The 20,857-nt window shown below is 38.5% G+C and overlaps 2 protein-coding genes across 5 annotated transcripts; one reads left to right on the forward strand and one right to left on the reverse strand.

Annotated features, from left to right (window-relative positions):
- The first annotated feature begins 667 nt into the window (after positions 1 to 667).
- Positions 668 to 6,701, forward strand: LOC110970453 (G2/M phase-specific E3 ubiquitin-protein ligase-like). Of its 2 annotated transcripts, XM_051949404.1 has the most exons (12): positions 668 to 1,446; positions 1,532 to 1,582; positions 1,936 to 2,152; positions 2,284 to 2,359; positions 2,774 to 3,073; positions 3,204 to 3,481; positions 3,626 to 3,823; positions 3,896 to 3,982; positions 4,310 to 4,563; positions 4,671 to 4,799; positions 5,246 to 5,386; positions 6,032 to 6,701. In XM_051949404.1, exons 6-12 carry the CDS (start codon positions 3,403 to 3,405, stop codon positions 6,200 to 6,202), a joined length of 1,059 nt encoding a protein of 352 aa, XP_051805364.1. In that variant the 5' UTR covers positions 668 to 1,446; positions 1,532 to 1,582; positions 1,936 to 2,152; positions 2,284 to 2,359; positions 2,774 to 3,073; positions 3,204 to 3,402; the 3' UTR covers positions 6,203 to 6,701. The 2 variants fall into 2 exon arrangements, with proteins under 2 accessions (XP_051805364.1, XP_051805365.1); XM_051949405.1 differs by lacking the exons at positions 668 to 1,446; positions 1,532 to 1,582; positions 1,936 to 2,152; positions 2,284 to 2,359 and having other exon boundaries at positions 2,621 to 3,073.
- LOC127534365 (uncharacterized) lies at positions 6,592 to 10,804 on the reverse strand. Of its 3 annotated transcripts, XM_051949373.1 has the most exons (7): positions 10,640 to 10,804; positions 8,459 to 9,132; positions 8,221 to 8,265; positions 8,038 to 8,129; positions 7,698 to 7,808; positions 7,133 to 7,409; positions 6,592 to 7,009 (listed from the first exon to the last, which is right to left on the reverse strand). In XM_051949373.1, the coding sequence occupies exons 1-6, from the start codon at positions 10,730 to 10,732 to the stop codon at positions 7,378 to 7,380; spliced, it is 1,047 nt and encodes a 348-aa protein (XP_051805333.1). In that variant the 5' UTR covers positions 10,733 to 10,804; the 3' UTR covers positions 6,592 to 7,009; positions 7,133 to 7,377. The 3 variants fall into 3 exon arrangements, with proteins under 3 accessions (XP_051805333.1, XP_051805331.1, XP_051805332.1); XM_051949371.1 differs by having other exon boundaries at positions 8,038 to 8,265; positions 10,640 to 10,792; XM_051949372.1 differs by lacking the exons at positions 8,038 to 8,129; positions 8,221 to 8,265 and having other exon boundaries at positions 10,640 to 10,792.
- Positions 10,805 to 20,857: the final 10,053 nt, after the last annotated feature.

The raw sequence follows: 20,857 nt of genomic DNA on the forward strand, positions 1-20,857 counted from the left end.
TTAAGGGAAGATGGGAAAAGGAAGCCAACCTAGTTATAACAGATGATGAGTGGGAAAATATATGTGTAATGCAATGGAAAAGCTCAAGCTCTCACATTTGGAAAGAATTCTGTTGGAAAAGTGTAACTCGCTATTTTATAACACCATGTCAAAGTGCACATTTCTCACAAGGAAACAGTCAGTGTTGGAGAAAATGTGGTTACCAGAGAGCGCATCATTACCATGTGTTTTGGGACTGTCAGATTCTACAAAAATATTGGTTGGAAATTAACAGTGCTTTAAAACATATTTTTCAAATGACTCTACCTTTCAACTTTAAAACTATGTTTTTAGGTTGTAAAACTAAAACAATGCAAAGGATTGATGGATATCTTTGTATGGAAGTAAATATGTGCCATCAGAGTTTGAATTTGAATTTCTGAAGATTAATTTTTTATTTTGAAAATCAGACTTTGAATTTTTTAAACCATTGAATTTCTAGCATGCATTTTTTATTTCTGTCACTTATTTTTTTCAGTGGCAAAATTAATTCAGTGTCAAAAAATTCCATGTCTCAAAATATTCAGTGTCAAAAAATTCAATGCATAAAAAAATTCAACATCAAAAAATTCAGCGTCAAAAATTCAACGTCAAAAAATTCAGTGTCAGAAAATTCAACGTCAAAAATTCAGTGTCAGAAAATTCAACGTTTAAAAATTCAATGTAAAAAGAGACCATGACAACATCTGGGTTACCAAGGAGAAGCAATCGATCCCTGTCTCGTGTAACCAACGTACGACCAATCAACACTTGCTCCATTGGTCATGTGACGCAGACCCCGGAAGATTCAAAAAAAAAAAAAAGATGTCCAGCAACAGGAACGATGCGTCGGTGAGTGAGTTTACTTTACTATCTGTATTTTTGTGTTCGTGAGATTCAGCAATAGATATTACGTGACATACCCGTTCACCAACTGCATTTGTTGAACAGTATCAAAAATTTTAATGACGCGACGTTCGTGCAAATTGCGTTAGTCGCATTAGGGAGTATCTAGCTAATCCAGCTAACGTGTACGAGCGTGCTTTACTTACTGTACGCGAACCCGAGGCAGTGAGGATGATGACTGACAGTACATTAAACTATAATAGTGTTACCATGATAGCAGCAATGCGTGTCTGCCATAAGTTCGTCATGACACCTGTTGAACAACCTCTACCAGCAACAAACATACAGAGGAAGCATGCTTTGAGTGTGTTCTTTTTTCTTCAAAGTATGGTCACACTAATTAAGGTCCAGTAACATGTAGCCATTTATCTTCATGCTTTTGGTTTGTAATATAATTATTTTCTTGTTTTGTCTGTGATGGCAGGGGACCGGCGGTCATGTAGATGACATTTTGAGGTCAGCTCGTCACTTAATACAGCTACTCAACCCATCTGATAGAGAAAGCGGAAATCAGAACTTGAGGTTTAGTATTAAACTTTGATTCGTCCATATTTTACCTATGCATTGCAGATGTATTTATGACATTTTCTTGGATAACATCTTGCAGAGAACAGAGACAGACAGAAAACAGACCATCTCTCCAGATGGAACTGACCAGGTGAGGCGAAGCTTGGTATTGTGAATAAAGCCTTATTGCATGTACAGATTTTGACATGTTGTTGATCTGCAAAAACAAACAAAAAAAGCCTTTTACTTCTGCAATTCGTACATTTCCTAATAATATTGCAGTAAGTAATTGCATATTGCAGTTAGTAAACCCTGTAAGAAATCATCTGATGTTTTGTGTCTATTTGGTAAATGTGTGTTTATTGTGTGTGTAAACACTTGTTTCAAGGCTAATGTTGAATTTTGTTGAAGTGGAAACAAAAAACCTAATTGGTTTTCCTCATATGTCATTACAAAAAAGTGGATGACATTGTTGTTTATGTTTTATTAATTTATTTCATATAGGTCCTTTCCTGGTATTTTTACCAGGGGAAGAGGAAAGAGGCGCTTTCCTGCAGCAAGCCCTGTTCCTGCCAAGAAGCCGAAACCTTTTGATCTTGGTTTCTATTTGTTGCCAAAACGATACGACAAAAGCCCAAAAGAGCAGGAGCAAGTAGTCCATCTGCAGGCAGGACTGGGTCGTAGGACTGCTCATCTAGATGAGAGCATGACACATGAAGAGGTAATAACATGCAATTAATTATTGCATATTGTAATAGTTTTCGGTATTTCATTCAGGATGTGTTGTCTGATTTGAATGATGAATCTTGTCACTCTTTTTGAAGATTACACTTCTGTTCATTTTCCGTATAGTTATGTGATGCCCTCAAAGTTTTATTCCCAAAACTGGAGACAGTTGCTGGTGGGTGGCTGCTATACAAAGCTTCAGGTAAGCCAACACAAGTGTGTTAATGTTGCACTGTCATTAAAAAAGTACATATGCTGCAGCAGACTTCACATTATGCAGTGCACATTGTTTATTTATGGTAGCTAAATACAAGTATAGAAGAATTCCTCAAAGTCACCTCTGTACATTTATTATTAAGCCTATCTATGTTAAATTTGGTTTGTTTTACTCGGTCATGCCTACCTGCAAACCAGCCACTGCAAACTAATATTTTAAAATTCAAGTAAATAAACAACATAAAAAACAAGACTTGACCTGTTGACTGAATTGACCTCTTAAAGTAACTTCTTAAGCCCGGCCTGCTGTCTTACAAGAAGACTTAACTTCTAGATATAATCTATATCTAATACATTTTTGAATGTTTACAGTCTCGTTTTCCTCTCCTGTTTTCTGTAGCTGGATGGGGTAGTCGCCAGCTGTCTCTTGTGGCTCCTGATGATACAGGTGATACAGGCTATACAGGTGTAATGTTGAAGTCTGTCACTCGTGGAGTAAAATGTCTGTTCATAGCCCCAATTCAAGAAGAACTGAGTACAAATCCCCTACCACTAACTGATGAAGCATTCAGTAAGATGCCAAAAGCCACATGTCAGAAGTGTGGAGTAGCAATTCCTCTTCCGCTCCTGACAGAACACATCAAGACATGTAATGTTATTGATGTTGACAGTGACGATACTGTGGCTAATGTGGATACCGGTGAGTCTTGAAAGAGTAAATGCAAGAATTAATTTAATATAATCTTCAGGTTTTGAGAATAATTACATACAGTATTAAACAACAGAATGTATTGTGAAAATAACAATTCTTACTTGTAATATCTCAACAGCAGATATGCAGGAATGTCCCATCTGCACAAATGCGTTTTGTGCTGACGTCATTGAAGTACATGCTTCCTCATTTGTGGCAAGGTATCCATTTCCTTTTTATTGTTAATGTTTTTTTCTATAATCAGCAATGGTCTTTTTTTAGATGCTGTGCAGTTGTAACACAAATAATTTTATGAGGGTAGTGCAGGGAAAGAAGTGATGCCTGAAAGCATTGTAACTCAGGAAGAGCAAGAAGCAGTGCTTGGACCATCCAGAACTATTGCACCTGTTCCAGATGGTAGGTGCTTAGCAATTGCAAAGTAGTGCCAAGTTAAGGACAACACACTGTTTTCTTTGAATATGATTTTTTTCTGTCATGACAGTCAAGCCTAAATAATGAAACAATCATGTTTTTTTCTTTCTTGTTTTTGTTTAATTCTAGGCTGGTTAACTGTCACTGACCCGACCAAGGCCATATCTGAGTGTGCTGACAGTTTTCTACGTGTTCATGAAATGGAGAGTCCCTTACTGCTCAGCATGGACATCAGAAAAAGCCTTGCTGAACAGGACATGGCACTTATCTCCTTCTACAAGCGACCTAACTTGGAATGGGGACGACCCCTGAATTGCCAACTTGAAGGTACAAGTTGTCCAAAACTAACTTAAGCATTTACCATCTTATTATTTGTGTTTACCTTCCATTGTGTTACAGGAGATCCTGCTATTGGACATGGTGTGAATCATTTTTTTTTCTCAACATGCATGGAGAAGCTGAGGTCAGGGTTTTGCATCAATTTTGGTATGTATGTAATAGCATCTGTTCAATGGCAATGATTATTTTAAGGTGTTTAATCATATTTGTAATAATCTGGCCATAGAAGCTTATAGTATTTAACAGTTTTGCTTACCCTTAAAGTTCAAAGAGTTCTCCTAAATGTATAACGCCTGTATTGATATTGGGTTACCAGTCCATCACAAATTAAAATGCATTTTCTGGCAACCATTCCTTCTCACATTCATACCTGGTGGAAAGTAAGAACAATGTTAACCTGCATGTCTTTGTACTCTGGAAGGAGGAGTATTACTTTTTTCCCCTTAATAATTCATATCTTGAATGTCTTGACAGCAAATTCAAACCATACACGACTTTTTGATGGAGAGCCCGGCCATCTAGTCCCCTCAGCCTCTCACTTTCTTGTTGAAAGTGATATGTTCATGGTGGCAGGGAGAATGATAGGCCACTCTTTCCTCCATGGAGGACCATGCCTGCAGGGACTCAGCCGTGCTGTCGTTCATGTCCTGATGGGTGGAAGTCCTGAAACGGCGACCGTCACACTGGAGGACTGTCCGGACCTGGACATTAGAGGCACCATCAGTCTTGTATGTTTGATTAAAAAGGGTTTGTTCTTTCAGTAATATAGGTTGTCCTTTCATTGTGTATCCATTGTCCTTGTTGAGTGATGTTTTTATGGCTTATTGTCTTGAAGCTTGAAGGGGGATCCATGCTGTCAGAAAAGGATAAACAAAGTGTCCAGGAACTGGCTTATGCTTGGGACCTCCCTCCCCTCACCGAAAACAACAGGCGGTGGCTTTTTGACAAGCTGCTGATCCACGCTGTGAGTGAAACTTTGAGGAATGGCTGTCCAAACATAAGTCTCAATAAACATTTGAGGAGTGATGCTTTGGTTGTAAATTGCTTATAATTGCTATTGCCATTACCATTGCTAAGATTCTAAAAGAACATCTGATAAAATTAAAATGCTGCACCTTTTCCTGATTAATTTGTGCCCACATTTAAAAAAAAAAACAGAAATGAAAAAAGCTTCTGGTAAATTGCATCACTTCCCATGTGCCAATTTTTCTCAAAGCATAAAATACAATGGGTGGTCTATAATACTGTTAGTCTGCAGGACAACAGTGTGATTATTTATTTACTCATTCACCAGTGGAATGCAGCACAGTAAATGTATTTAAATTGAATTAGTTTTTTCCTTTTCAAACTTGCTTTTAGCTATAGCAATATTATTGGTTCTCTGCGCTCTTGTCTTTTTACCATTTACAGGTAATAGGACGTGTCATGAGGCAAATCAAGCAACTGAGACGAGGGCTTAAGGAAACCCCACTGTGGACACTAGCGACCCAAAGACCTGACACGGTGGCCTTGCTCTTTCCTCAAGAGACAACAGGGAATATCAGCACTGAGGTTAACTTTAATTACTCTGGTCTTCAAGTGTTGCATCTGTAGTAAATATTATGGCTTATACATACAGGGTGACCCAAAAGTTTGGAAACAAATGAAAAGTCTGTAATCCAAATAATATAATGTTATTTCAATGAATCAGTACCACAGATATTAGTGTAAAACAAACATATTTCGACATGTTCATGTTTGTTTCTTATACAAAGTTGTGAACGTTTCCACAACCTGGTTACACCGGTATCTTCTGGAATGTATCTTCATTCATGCTTATGAAGGTTCCTCAAACTGGCCAGTAAATGTTGCCTCATAGTACTTTTGGATGTTTAAAAAAATTAAAACTGTCAGATACTTTACCATCAAGAGTTTTGAAATCTGACACTGATGGCCTACATTTTGAAGTTATGCTCCAGCATGGCTGGACCTTATGCTTCTATTCATTTTCTTCCGAGTTATTGCACTCAGCAAATACTATGCTTTTAAGTTATTTTATTATGCTATAACAAAAATGGGTAAAATAAAAGTGAATTCATGCACCCCCAACTCAAATAGACACTGCAGTTAAACTTTGTTTCCAAACTTTTGGGTCACCCTGTAAACATCTATTACTGTCTCTAATAGAATAAAAAAGTGCTCTTTTTTTTAATGCAGGTGCTTCTTCAGCGTATAACATGGCCTTGTGAGGAAGACAGTGATGACGATGACTGCTCTGTGGAAACCAGATGCCGCGTGTCAAGCTATTTAAGGCAGTTCATCACCAATAGATTTACTTGTGTAAAGGGTTTGATCTTCTATTACGATCACTACTATCATAGTGATTAACCATCATGCATTTGAATCTATTCTACAGCAAAACCAACTGAACTGACCAGCCTGGTCAAATTCTGGACTGGATGGGAGGTTCTCCCTCCAAGTCTCTCTGTACAAGTAATCAACAGCAGACATCCCACAGCTTCAACCTGCTTCGAGACCATTCGCATCCCAGGGCATTACAAGGATTACACATCCTTTAAAAATGACATCTTGTCCTGTATTTGCACTTGCCAAACAGGATTTGGTCTTGTGTAAGTGACATCTGGGCCTGTGTTTACACTCGTACTTCAGTAAAATGTAACAACGTGACATTGACAATGTTACGAAGTTCCTGTTGTTGAAAAATAGTCCAAGTTGTGAAAAGATGGGCTTACACTTGTCTTATTGTACACTTGATGTATTGTACGGTTGTTTTATTGTACAGTTTGGCAGTTGAAGGTACAGTCGGTTTTGGCAGTTTCCTCCAAAAAAAACGTTCTGCCTTCAAATAAAGTATCCTTAAAATGGACTGTACTTTATTGTTGATAATAATGAATGGACTGAAAGTCTTTAAAAACATGAACTCAAACGCTGAGTCTGATTAATCGACTCTGCTTAATTGTCTCAGAGATCCACAAACTGCTCACAAAATTGAACAGTGGCGATGTAAATATCAATGCCAAAGGACTGGGATGCAGCTCTTGGGTTCACGGCATTTTTTAAAGCCGCCATTTGTCTTTCAGTCAGTGGGCATGCTGTGTGTGGAACACCAACGCTGTTGTGGTCATCAGAAGGAAGTCCACTGCTTTCCCAGTCAATGTCAGGAATATCCATGCCCTACAAATAGAGTACATATTTAATTGCATGCAGTAACAGGAACCCTTTTAAAATTACTATGTGCTCTTAGCTTCTATTCGGTACCTCAAAACATGATTCATTCCAGTTACATATTTGATGTACCTCTGTGTTATCTGGAGCTGGAACTGGGTAATGTGTGCAACTCAACTCCCATAGCTGGTTTGGGGTCATGTGGTCCTCTGTACACAGTGGATGGTTGTCCCAGCCACTGCAAAACGTGTCCAGGTCATCCTGCAAGCGTGGGAGGAACACAAAGTGGCAGCAGAAAATGTGCGTATCATTGGCGATGCTGAGGTAGCCCTCTTCTTCAAGGTAGTGGAGAACATCATAATAGATGGATGTTACAGCTACCCACAGGTCTCTCCACAGCCGTTCGATCCTTGAAAAAATCCACAATGAGTGCACAACAAATTTTAAATATCCAAATTATTTAACAGTTAAAATGAAAACTTATTGTTCAGTGCCTCTGAATTTCTACTATACTTTGTTTTTGCATAACCCAATGTATTTACAAATAGATCTTGATTCATACATACTGCATGTCACTACACCATATGCAAATAATAGACCGTAATATTATTTATACTTGCAGTTGTATGCTAACATACAACCACAAAATGTTATCAGTGAGGTGGCAGGTTTCAGCAGTCTAATCAACTGAACAAACCTTTGGTTGTGAACACTCTTCCCAGATATAAAGCTGTTCCTTCCAGTGCCACGGACTGTAAACATGAAGCGTGCAACATCCACGTTTTCAACTCCTTGATCTCCACGTACTCTGAAGGAGACACAAAATGCATTCAGTAGTGTTGTTCTAAATTCACTAAGACCTATCTGAATGTAAGTCTAAGAGATTAAGAGGAAGAAAAGCTAAAATTTTAATTCTTAGTTTTGTTGTTGTATTAACATACATCGTAATGACTCACTGAGGGGGATGTTGTAAGTACAGTAATTGAATAAATATCACCTTTGTGTTAAAATCTCCTGGTTTAAAAATATTAATTCACCTGACAGGGCAACCAAACTTCTCAACAGATTTTTGGAAGAATGCCAGGGTTGTTGATGCAAGGTTGTTAGAGGCTGCACCAAGATACATGATCTGGAATCCAAACGCAATTACACCTCTATGAGGCACATAATATTTAGCAAAAACAGAGAGATGTGCACTTTGTCCAAACAATTGTGCTAACCTTACGGGAAAACCATCAATGCCTCCAAAGACAATAATGTTGTAGCTGAAAAAAAAGTATAAAAATGTATCAACTACACAACACATACTGTACACAAGAAAAACTGTTCAACACACAGCTGCAAAAGAAGGTATGTGCCATTTTAAGATGTTCGTATAAAATGTGTCATGGTTTCTTCACATACTGAAAAAACACAAGTCATACACTTTGTCACAAAGATTGATTGAAATGAATTTACCGAATCAATTTATGGTTTGTATCGATGTGCATCAAAGACTGGGGTCCTGGAACTGAGTAGGTCCGTCGAGCAATACATCCTACATGGAGCATTCGGCTTATGACACCAGTGGTGTCAACACGGTGCATGGAGGCTCTGACACGGTCATACTGCACCCTCAGTCCTCTGGCTTGCAGTAGGGCCTTCATCATTCGATATCCAGAGTTAGGCTGCCTGGATTTAATCTCTCTCACACACTGATCTAACTCTTCATCTGTCATAGAGCTGTAGAGTGCCCGTACCGAGAGATCAGATTCAGCCATGCGTCGGTATACTGTACGTCTGGACATCCCCAAGAGTCTTGCTATACATGGAACAGACAAATTAAGTTCCAGAAGTTTGCTCAGGTAGTCTGGGGATATGACCATCCGTAGTCGCCCAGATGGTCCTTGCTCAAACTGCACAACTGCATTGTGTTGCTCTCTTCTGTCTTTTTCCAAATTGATGAGACGGTGGAGCTCTGTCAGTGCATCCAAAATAGCTGGGCAAACCGTTGCTTGACTGGATACAGCATTTAAAAATACAAGTTCCTGTGTACAAGTGAATTCTAAGAAGTCCAGGTCCAGGGGCATGCGTCCCAGAATATGTTCCAAGCGAGCGCGAAGTCTCTCTAAAAGATGACTGAGCAGTTGTTCCTAGGAGAGAAAAAAAAACAAACATAAAATGACCAATAGAAAAGCAAGAGCTGGTATTTGGAAAGTGCTATTTGTAATAATAATTCATCACATATTTTAATAGTTGACACTAACTGCCTCTAACACTAACTCCTATGTCACAGTGTGAATATGTCGGATGACAGTCAAGCAGAAGAGCAGGCGCTTCATCTTCTTCAGGAGTTGAGGTGATTGTTTTGAAGCAACACAAAGAATGAATAATTCAATGGATTCAGTGATGCAGAAAGAGATTGTGGACTTTATTAACTGTTAACCGATTACGGCCATATATTTAGTCTATGTTCTTCAGGCTGCTGTATAACTGAACCGTCTTTCCAGATCAAACGTGGGGTTTTGGTGCTTGTTAAAACCCGTTAAGCTTCAGTGTCCCGCCGGCGGTACACTTACTAATTTGCATAGGAATTTAAAGAATGTCCGAAGGCTGCAAACGCGATTATACAAACACTATATGCCGATGGAAAGCTTAGATTCTCATGAATCCGCCGGTATAAACCACTTTCAGATGTGATTACCACAGCAGGTGAGAAAAACACATTTGTCTGACAAACAACGAATATCCATCCATCCGTTCTCTATACACGGCTTCAACGTACACAGCGCGACTCGCATTTCCGGGTTCATTATTCCACAAAAAATGGCCATAACCCAACCTTAGACATCCAGATGACACAAGCCAGTAAACTATTTTGTCCAAAACATGTCCTGAAGTCGGTATAAAATCCACGAATCGGTCGTTTTCAAGGAAATGCACCTCGCGATGCGCGTCCAATATTCCCTGTACTTCTCGTCATATTTTTTATTTACAAATAGAATATCAGCGATTTTTTTGGCCTGAAAATGGCTGGAATTGGCTGCAGCTTAAATAAATGTCTAGAAATGAAAATACTTACTAAAGAGGAAAACGGACATGAGGAAGTGAAAACATTCTGATGAGAAACGACCACAGACAAGAAAACAGCTTACAGCATGAAGTATGGAAAATGGGATACATTTAAGTCAAAGAGAAGCTGATGAATGCAGCTTCTGGTGGGCAGGGTGGGCCATATACAGGTAAAGTCGGGAGAGCTTTCCAGGGGGTAGCTACTGGTAGGGTAAGCCTGTTTAGTTTCATATATCTCCACATACATTTCATACAAGCAGCTATGGAAGTTGTTCAACAGGTGTCATGACTAACTTATGGCAAACACGCATTGCTGCTATCATGGTAACACTATTATAGTTTAATGTACTGTCAGTCATCATCCTCACTGCCTCGCGTTCGCGTACAGTAAGTAAAGCACGCTCGTACACGTTAGCTAGCTTAGCAAGATACTCCCTAACGCGACTAACGCAATGTGCATGAACGTCGCGTCATTAAAATTGTAGATACTGTTCAACAAATGCAGTTGGTGAACGGGTATGTCACGTAATATCTATTGCTGAATCTCACGAACACAAAAAATGCAGATAGTAAAGTAAACTCACTCACCGAAGCATCGTTCCTGTTGGTGGACATCTTTTTTTTTTGGAATCTTCCTGGGTCTGTGTCACATGACCAATGGAGCAACTGTTGATTGGTCATACGTTGGTTACATGAGACAGGGATCGATTGCTTCTCCTTGGTAACCCGGATGTTGTCATGGTCTCTTTTTACATTGAATTTTTTGACGTTGAATTTTTTGACGTTGAATTTTTTGACGCTGAATTTTTTGACGCTGAATTTTTTGACACTGAATATTTTGACAGAATTTTTTGATGTTGAATTGAATTTTTTAATGTTGAATTTTTTTATGCATTGAATTTTTTGACACTGAATATTTTGAGACATGGAATTTTTTGACACTGAATTAATTTTGCTACTGAAAAAAATAAATGACAGAAATAAAAAATGCATGCTAGAAATTCAATGGTTTAAAAAATTAATCTTCAGAAATTCAAATTCAAACTCTGATGGCACACATTTACTTCCATATCTTTGGAATATATCACTAGCAGCAGGAAAAAGGGCCATAACAAAGAAATGGATGGAACAGAGACCCCCAACGATCCAGGACTGGGCCCAAGTAATGACTGACATTTACAAAATGGAAAAGATCACCTCTGCAGTCAATTTAAAGATGGACTTCTTTCATGCACATTGGGAAAAATGGGAGAAATATGCAAAACAATACATGCCTGAGATTATATAGAGAAGGTTCTTTCAACTTGGGACAATATAATGTAACTCTCTGGAATTTCATTTGTTCTATGGTTCGTAATCAAAATATATATACATAAAAATAAGGGGGTAGAGACAGAAGAAGTTGTATAATCATACCTGCTTCTTGTTTTGTTTCTGTTTTTTTTTTATTGTCAATATTGAAACAACTCTGTAACTGGAGGAATGTCAAATAAGCATTGTTAATGTCTCATATCCTCCAATAAAAACCTAAATAAAAAAAAAAATATATAAAACATATTTTGATTTATTTCACACGTTTTTGTTCACTACATAATTCCATACGTGTTCATTCATAATTTTGATGCCTTCAGTGAGAATCTACAATGTAAGTAGTCATGAAAATAAAGAAAAAACATTAAATGAGAAGGTGGGTCCAAGCTTTTGACTGGTAGTATATATTCATTGAAATAACACTGAAACAACTGCTAGGTGCAATCTGGACATCTACTAAACTTTAACTTTAGAAATGATTATAATCCAGTTTTAGCAGAGGCAACTGTATGCCACTTAGACATCTTTAGACAGTGGTATGTCTCTTGGTCTAGATGTACAACGTATCTTAAACATCATTAGACATAATTAAATAATTCAAGTGTCATTGTGTCCCCTAAATGACCTCAAACTTCAGCAAATATATACATCAATAAAATATCTTTGATTATATTGGATAATGGTCTGGCTGTTGTATCATTTTAAGTTGAATCATGGGCTCCAAAAAAAATGTTAACATGTTACTTGATTCAAACATATTTTATATCACCTCCTCAGAGGTACATTAAACCCAAATATTTTTATTTCCCTAGATGTTTCAATAACATGGCCAAATAAAAGTGTTCAGAGCAGCCATCTGCATCTCATGTCTTCAGTTGGCATCTATGGTAATCAACTACAGCCTACTGAGTAAATAAAGTGAAACTTTAATGAAAATCAGAAACATAGGTTAACAAATGGTTATGCGTATTTCCAGTGAATTCTGCAGTAAAGTGAGTCACTCAAGCTGAAGATGTCCCTTCTGTTGTTTCATCTGACCTTAGAAACTCAGATGGTACATAATGGTTTTCCACTGCATTGGAGCACAGAATTGTATGCTTTTCTGAAGAAATTCCCTTAAAATCTCTGATTACATCCAAAAACCTTTCTACAAACTTGGTGGGAAAATTGCCCTGAAATCCTGTCTGTCCGCTGCTCACCTCTGTTTTAACCGTTAGCTCGTCCTGTTGTTTTTATTAGTGTCGGTTAGCCGAGTCTTTTATTTATGTTTTTTAGTAGCACACAAGCTAGCAGATGAGTGCTACAGATGAGCTCTATATGTGTGATCAGTGATATACTGCCATCTACTGGCCAAAAATCATTAGAAATGCTGAACATTTTGGGAAATGCCACTTCTTGTGTAATAAACTATACGTGACCACTGTACCATATCTAAGAACATTCTTCTGAGTACATGTAATTTTACTTTGTTCTCTTTTGAAGCCAAGTATTGTACTCTTCATCCAAAATATTTCAGCTTTTATTACCAGTTGCTTTGAAGACAGATAATTTTAAATATATACATATACACATAGGGCTGCATAGTGGGGTAGTGGTTAGTAGTTTCGCCTTGCAGCAAGAAGATCCCCGGTTCAAATCCCGGCCTGAGCCTTGGATCTTTCTGCATGGAGTTTGCATGTTCTCCCTGTGCATGCATGAGTTTTCTCTGGGCACTCCGGCTTCCTCCCACAGTTCAAAAATATGCTGAGGTTAATCGATAACTCTAAATTGCCCGTAGGTGTGAATGTGAGAGTGATTGTTTGTCTGTATATGTAGCCCCATGACAGACTGGCGACCTGTCCAGGGTGTCCCCTTCCTTCGCCCGAGTCAGCACCCCCCTGCGACCCTAGTGAGGATAAAGCGGTGTTACGGCCATCAGTATTGATGTGCCGTTTGTTTTGAGGTGGTGTGTTGTAGGGCCTTTGTGTGGGCTCAGCTGCGTTTGTTGCAGAGTCTTTGGAACCTCAGCTGCCGGCCATTTCAGCTGATGACGCCGGAGCTGACGACCTGCACTGCAGTCTGGTTTTCCCCGCCCTTCGACCTTTCTGATTGGGCCATCTTCCAGCTCTCCTCCTCCTTGGACCAACCAGAGGCAGCCAGGCACCACACCTGCAAGCTATATAGCTGCTACCATGCCATTAGTCTTGGTGGCTGGTGCTTTGACCAGTCCACCCTGGTGCCTCTTTGTGTGTGTGGAACTTTGTGTTTCGGTCTGCAGGTACGGTGGTGGGTTGTCGGGTACCACAGACACTTCGGTCGTTAGATACTCGTGGTGGGTTCTGCCGACACTCTGGGTTTCTCTTGGCGACTGCTATCTTGGTGTGGAGCTTGCTGTCGAGCGGAGACTGAGGCTCAAATTAGCAGGCTGCCACTTTAGGAAGAAGCCATTCTGTGTTTAGAGTCTTGTGAACTGTGTAATCAGTGAGTGTGAGGCACCAGTTTTGTTTAGTTTGTTTGTACACACAGTTGTATTAGTTTTTGTTCCTGGTGGTGGGTGTTGCTTCTGTAGTTCGGTTTGGCTAGGGACTTTAGTTGTTTTCTTTGTGTTTAGCTTGGTTACAAACTCTGTTAGCCTTCGTGATGTTTTATTCCGTTCTTTGTTTTGGCAACACCCACCAGTTTTGTATGCTGTTGTCACTTTTACGTTCCTTTTGCTACTAAGCAATAAATCCCTTAACCTAAACCAATACCATCTGGTTATTTTGTTGCATCCAGCCAACCCCTAGAGGTTGGATCGTAACAAGCGGTGTATAGAGAATGGATGGATGGACATATACACGTTAAATGACTGGTTAAATCTACCTCATGTTATGGAAAGCAGGGTTACACGGTGTCATTGGGCATGTGAATTTACACAAGTGGAAAAAAGCTAAATTGTAAAATCCAAGTGCCCAAACACTCACCTCACAATGGCTCATTTGCAGGGAAGAATACGTATAGCCACAGCAGACTTGCAAGTCCATAAAGTTTGTCAGATTGTCATTTATGGAGGAATTTTTAAAAAAAAGTGACCATAAACGCTTTCAGTGTGATATCCCAACTGGCACTGAACTTTACAATTATTTGCCATCATTGCACGTCATTAATTTTGTGTCTTTTCTGTCCTGTACCTGATGTTTTGTCTTTTCTGCAGGTATCTCCAGCTACTTAACTACACATCTTTGATCTGCAGTTACTGGCCTCAACAGTGTTTGTTCTCTTAGGAGTTGTCTCTTTCTCAGGCTCAGCGGTCATCTGTCTAAACCGGTTGGAGTGACAGGAAAGATAAGATCTTTCCTGCTCCAACCGGTTTAGACAGATGACCGCTGAACCTGGGTCTGCCAGAGATATTTTCTTCCCACTGTCACAAAGTTCTGCTCAAGGTTCCTTGATTTGATGAACATTAAATTGAACTTTTTTTTTTTTTCATTCCAACAAGGCTGAAAGAGGACATTTTACAGAAGCAAAATAATTTCAAAATCAATTGGTACATTAAAAAAAAAAAAAATCTCAAACATCTTTCTTTAAAAGAGGGCCTCTTAAAGCTTGAGTATGTAGGAGATAGTAAACTTTTTCCAAAGATTGATGAAATACCAACAGAAGATGCTAATTTACCACTATATCAATAAAGTCCTTCTATTCTACATAACAAAAACTATATTGAAGGTTCACCAGGACCTGAGTGGTTACATCACATTGCCTTGATTAAAGGATTCCGAGGATTAACCAGGAACTGATTAATTTTGGTGGTAGCAGTTGGAAATTCTGATTTGTACAGAGATCATTTCCAGAGGATCCATAAGTTACACTGTAATCATTTCAACCCCACTTTTGTTAGAATATTAAATAATGCACCAATTATTATAACCCAGTAATACATTTTTCTAAATGGTAAATGGCCAGCATAACTTTTATACCTTAGTGGTACTAAGAGAGCTTAACAATATATTTCTCACTCACACAAAGGTAGAGCAGCCATGCAAGATGCTTGCCCTTCATCAGGAACAAGTTTAGGTTCAGTGTCTGGACACTTTGACATGCAGAGGGGCAGTACATTAACAGACAATATCGCGATAGTCGAAATTTCTTATACTTTTACTTGTGGTACTTCAAGTATATTTTGATGACTATTTTTTTTTTTAACTTTTCAGTTGAATTGTTAAAACTAAAGACTAGATGGTTACTAAGTCCACACATGCTACAGTGGGATGGATAATGGATGGCACGTGCTAACAAATCAGTGTTTGTTGAAAGTTAAAAATCATTCAACAATTAAATATTCAAAGAACAAAATGTTTTTCAGCAGTGTATAACCTTTATTTTTACATACATTTAAACATTTTCAGAGGACAACACACTACAACAGTCAGTGCATGCAGGTACTTTCAACTTTGTGAAGCCCAAAAAAAAAAAAAAAAAAAAAAAAATTGTTTTACATTTGTTTGTGAAGGGAAAAAAAAACAACCCGCAAATGAGTAAAATTCATGATTTCACTCTGAAATATGTACAGCACCCATCAATGCTCATTTGGCAACACAGTATTTGTACATGCGTATGGCTTTATTTTCTAGCATGGCCAAATCAACCATGACTCTTATACAGTGGGCAAATTCAGGCACATTCACTTTGACTCACTTTCAGCATTTTCCCCAGTGTTTCCAACTGAAAAAATAATTTTTAAAATGACATGTATACAAATTTGTGTGTAAGACACTGATGTATGCAACATGGCTGGACCACGCTTGTGGGTCAGAATGTTTAAAAAAAAAAAAAAAGCATGCTGAAGTGCATACTGCAAAATCCAATCAGACGTACTTTCGGGACATTCGGGTATTTTTTGATTAATGCATTTGACATTGGGACTAAATCTTTTTCTGGCATACTATACAGCATGGGTTCCAAGTGTGATACTGACAAAGCTAGGAAGAGCAGATAGTCCTCTGCAGTAACAAGCTGGCCCACTCTGCATTCTGTGGAAACAAACGTGTTACTCCCCAAACAAATGCTCTGAGAAGTGATGACGCAAGTAGTATTCACCTCAGATGTAAAACATTGTACAGAAGATAGTTAGCGCCGCAAAAGATATTCTGAGGTCTGACACAATTTTGGGATTTATGATTCTGAGTTTAATTTGAAAACAAAGCTGCACAGCCTCATTTTACTTCAGTGTAGGGAACACACCAAATTTGTGGGCTTTATACTGACATTTGAAAGAAAAAAAATAGTGACAAATCAGCTCAATCTGAGCCATTGCTTACATAAAAACTTACCACTGACATTATTGAAAAAAAAAAAACAAATTTGGTAATTGGAGACATGTGACCAGGATATGTGCTGACAGAGACATTTTACCATGTGGACACTTGCTCTATGGTGTGCAAACTAACACGGATGACACCGTTTCTAAATGACCCCAATATATGCTTGGCAATGACCTAAACTGTAGAACAATTTACATGCGAGTAGAAAAGACCAGGCCAGAATCAGTCGTTTGACTTGTTCTTGTCAAGAAAGTTCAAAAAGAACAAAACTAACAACTGTCTGCTAACAAACACTGTGTGTCTCCAAAGCCTAGAATATCTTACTAATTGACAAAGACTGCAGTGACTACCTGTTTAGGAAATTACTGATCCTTTCAAAAACTGAACTACAAATGTGTAAAGGTGTACATCTTCCACTGGGTTGGTTCATACCAGTTCACACAGTCTGACATGTAGTTTGTTTGGGTCTAAAATGATTTGTTAACAAGAAAAACAGCATGGAATAAAGCCAGGATTGCCTTCAGTTTTAACGTACAGGAATCCAAATATTTTCTGCTTTGCTGTTCAAAAAGTAAAATCCATTCAGTCACTTCACTTGCCCAGACAAGATAGCCTTGCAAAAATTAAGATGTATGCTGAGATGGAACAATGAAAGAAATGCATATGAAAGCTATATGACACATCAGCCAAACAGGCAGTTTCTACTTTGGAGGCTATTAAAGTGAACTTTTTCTTTGGGCTCCTACCATCCAAGATAGCAGCATGTCTTGTCTCTGTTAGGTGTCCATTTGCATTTTTGAACATTTTTCACCTAAGGTGTTTTTGTGAATAAATGGACAACTCTTGAAGGTCTGTGGATTGTTCATGTTTTTCTATACTGGAAGGCTGCTCTGCCTCGTACACTCCAGCCTGCTCCTTCTGCTTGTGGACTGATTTACTGGCTGCTGCCTGTTTGGAACTTCTTGGAATTGTGAGCCTGAAGCCTGTGGCCTACTTCATCCACCCTACACTGCTCCTTGAGGCCTACTCCATCCACTCTGCTCTGCAGTCTGAGGCCTGCTTCAACCATCCTCCAGCAAAGCCAATAGTTTTTACTTTTTTTCTCTCTACAACGTGACTAATTATTGTATTTTGCTTTATCTACTTGTGTAGACCAGATGGGTGGTGGCACCACATGTGTGGGATTCCTCCTCCTATAACAATAGGAGGATGTAGTAGTTTGGGTGAGCCACAAATCTACCCATAAAAATGTAACTTTTCCTCCACTCTAACAACTTCACATAAGCAAAGGGTAGTGGTGTCTTTGACCATATCTAAGTGGTTGCCTAAATCTGATGTGACTCTTCAGTTCTGCTGTCTCCTTGTTTTGAGTGAGCATTTTTGTAGATCTACAACCTCCTCTACTGCTAATGTTTACTTCTCCAGTCAAGTGTCTGATATAAAAGGTTGTAGAATCAGGCTTAAACGTTTAGGTATAATATTGCTATTGCTTTCAGGGAATGTTGAGACTAATCCAGGCCCTGATACACTGGTACATCGTTATACCACAGCACATTTTAAATCTAGAACTGGTTTTGGATTAATTCATATTAAATGCAAGGAGTCTTCTAAACAAGATGGACTTGATAAAGGTCTGGAAAAACTCAAATGCTGATGTTATTGTTCTGAAACCTGGCTCCTAAAATCTGTGCATGATAAGGATATCTGTATTAATGATTACAATGTTTAGCGTGCTGATCATCCAAGAAAAGGGGGCGGAGTTGCAATTTACATCAGGAGCCATTTCAATGTTGATTTAGTGCTAAAAGAGTCAGTAATTAAATAGTTTGAGCTGCTTGCTCTTGTAATAGAATTATCAAAAAATCATGGTATTGTGCTGGTGGGATGCTATAGACCATCTGCTCCCAAAAGTGCAATGTCCTACCTTGTGAAGTTTTTAATCACAGTTGAAATACAACAAACTACTTTTGGTGGGTGATTTAAACTGGGAGTGGCTGATGCCGGTGTCCGACAATCTGAAAGCACAGTGCGATTCTCGAAATCTCACAATTAATTCTCCTGCTAGACCAAACCCCAAAGATTCTCAGAAAGCGACAGAGTTAGTTTTAACCAACATGCCTTCCAAATATGTGACATCAGGTTTCTTTCCAAATGATGTGAGTGATCACTGTGTGATAGCGATCATGAGAGACAAAAGGCTTCCTAAAAGTAAGTCACGATTTGTAGAGAAATGCAATATGAAAATGTTTGTTGAACAGGCTTTCTTGCATGATCTTTATCATTCTGATTGGGATAGGATTGCTTTTTTATGATGTTGAATTGGCCTGGAGTTACTTTTATGAAAGTGTCAGTCATGCTATTAATAAACATGCCCACCTGTGCAAATTCAGAGTTAAATGTTTACAGCTGAACTACAAGTTTTGCATGAATGAAATTCTGCATGGGCTGGAGCACGTAAATCAGGTTTAGAAACTGATTGGCTTTACTTTAGACAATTAAGAAATAAATTTATCTCTCTTGCCGAAATAGAAAGGCTGAGTTTTACTTGTCCATGACTACCGAATGTTTGAAAAATCCAAAGAAATTTTGTCTTCCACCTCTAATCTCCCTCCCAGTATGCTGAGTGATGGTACCAGAGTTTTGACATTTTATTTCTTCTAGGTTCTTGTTTAAATCTTAAAAAAACCCTCTAATCAACCCTCATCTAGTGAAAAGACTTCTAATGACCCTCCACTGGTGGACAGGGCCCCTGTTCAGGCTTTTAATTTCACCCCTTTTGCTACAGCAGAGGTCACTAAAGCTCTGAAAGACTATGATCCTTAAAAAAATAAATAAATTTAAAAAAATGCCAGGACCAAATAATTTGGAGTCTCGCTTTTTAAATCTGGCATCTCAAATTTTAGCTGTTCCACTGTGTCACATTTTAATCTTAGTTTTTTGATCAATGTAATTCCCAAAGTCTGGAAATGTGTGTTTGTTATCCACCTCCTGAATTTGAGCTCCACCCATTCTAGGCCTAATTCTGAACTGTTTGTTCTGGTTAAGGTACTTAAATTCCTTGTTATTGAACAAGTTAAGAAATATTTGGCCAATACTTCTATCCTATCGATTTCCCAGTCAGGATTTCGCAAAAAAACATAGTACTACCACTGCAGCCTTGAAGGTTAGAAATGATATCACAGACCCTTTAGATTTTTTAAGGCCTTTGATACCGTGGACCATGACACTGTGATCGAACGTCTTACAGCAGTTGGCTTTTCTGCATATGCAGTATGATGGTTTGCAAACCATCATAAAAGACAGAACCCTGGCTGTTCAGTTAGGTGTTCTTCTGAGGTTCAGTTTGTCCACAAGGGAGTACCACAGGGTTCAGTACTAGGCCCCCCTTTTTTTTTTTTACCTTGTATATAAACAATATTGGAGTGAATATCCCAAATGCAGCTTTTCATTTTATACTGATGACAGTCATTTATTGCTTTGCACCCACGCCTGCAGAAGTGTTTGCACACCTGCAGACTGCATTTCATAGAGTGCAAGAACAACTGACAATTGTAACTCGTTCTAAATGCTGATAAAACAAAATTTATATTTTCATTAATTCAAAATCAGCAAGGTCAATTCAGTCTGATATTGTTACCAGTAATGGTCAACAAATAGAACTTGTATCGACTTATAAATATCTGAGATTCTTGATTGATAACCACCTGTCTTTTAAGGTACATATTCAGCATATTGTAAAGAAGCTGAAGCTTTTACTTGGATTTTATTTTGTGAAATAAGTCTTGCTTTTCTTCTAGGGTGAAACTTTAGGAGTCAACTTCTCTTCCAATTATTGATTATGGTGATGTGTTATGTATGAATGCCTCTGCTCAATGCCTTCACATCCTAGATAGTGTGTATCATGGTGCTTTGATGTTTATTACAAACTGTGGAGCTTTAATACATCACTGCATCTTTTATTCCAAAGTAAGTTGGCCCTTTTTACATGTCTGCAGACTCAAACATTGGTATGTCTTGATTTATAAGGCTATTCTTGAGATGATCCCATCTTATTCATCATCACTTTTAATCAGGAATAATAGGGCCTACAGTCTCCACTCACGGGACATTCTGCATTTCACTGTTCCTAAGGTCAGAACAGAAATGGGGAAGAATGCGTTTAGATTTGCTGCCCTAACTGGAACATGGAACATTTTGCCGTTGGAGCTCAATTCCA

This window comes from Acanthochromis polyacanthus, chromosome 6, assembly GCF_021347895.1.
Source record: "Acanthochromis polyacanthus isolate Apoly-LR-REF ecotype Palm Island chromosome 6, KAUST_Apoly_ChrSc, whole genome shotgun sequence".
NCBI classification, from domain to species: Eukaryota; Metazoa; Chordata; class Actinopteri; family Pomacentridae; genus Acanthochromis; species Acanthochromis polyacanthus.

What these genes read in the sequence shown, in the direction of transcription:
- LOC110970453 (XM_051949404.1), top strand. Translation starts at nt 3,403, where the DNA reads ATGCCTGAAAGCATTGTAACTCAGGAAGAGCAAGAAGCAGTGCTTGGA. An exon ending in TATTGCACCTGTTCCAGATG is followed by an intron (nt 3,482 to 3,625) that starts GTAGGTGCTTAG and finishes GTTTAATTCTAG; the next exon opens with GCTGGTTAACTGTCACTGAC. An exon ending in CAGGGAATATCAGCACTGAG is followed by an intron (nt 5,387 to 6,031) that starts GTTAACTTTAAT and finishes TTTTTAATGCAG; the next exon opens with GTGCTTCTTCAGCGTATAAC.
- LOC127534365 (XM_051949371.1), bottom strand. Translation starts at nt 10,732, where the DNA reads ATGACCAATCAACAGTTGCTCCATTGGTCATGTGACACAGACCCAGGA. An exon ending in CCAACAGGAACGATGCTTCG is followed by an intron (nt 9,133 to 10,639) that starts GTGAGTGAGTTT and finishes TTTCTCTCCTAG; the next exon opens with GAACAACTGCTCAGTCATCT. An exon ending in AAGAGTGTTCACAACCAAAG is followed by an intron (nt 7,410 to 7,697) that starts GTTTGTTCAGTT and finishes GATTTTTTCAAG; the next exon opens with GATCGAACGGCTGTGGAGAG.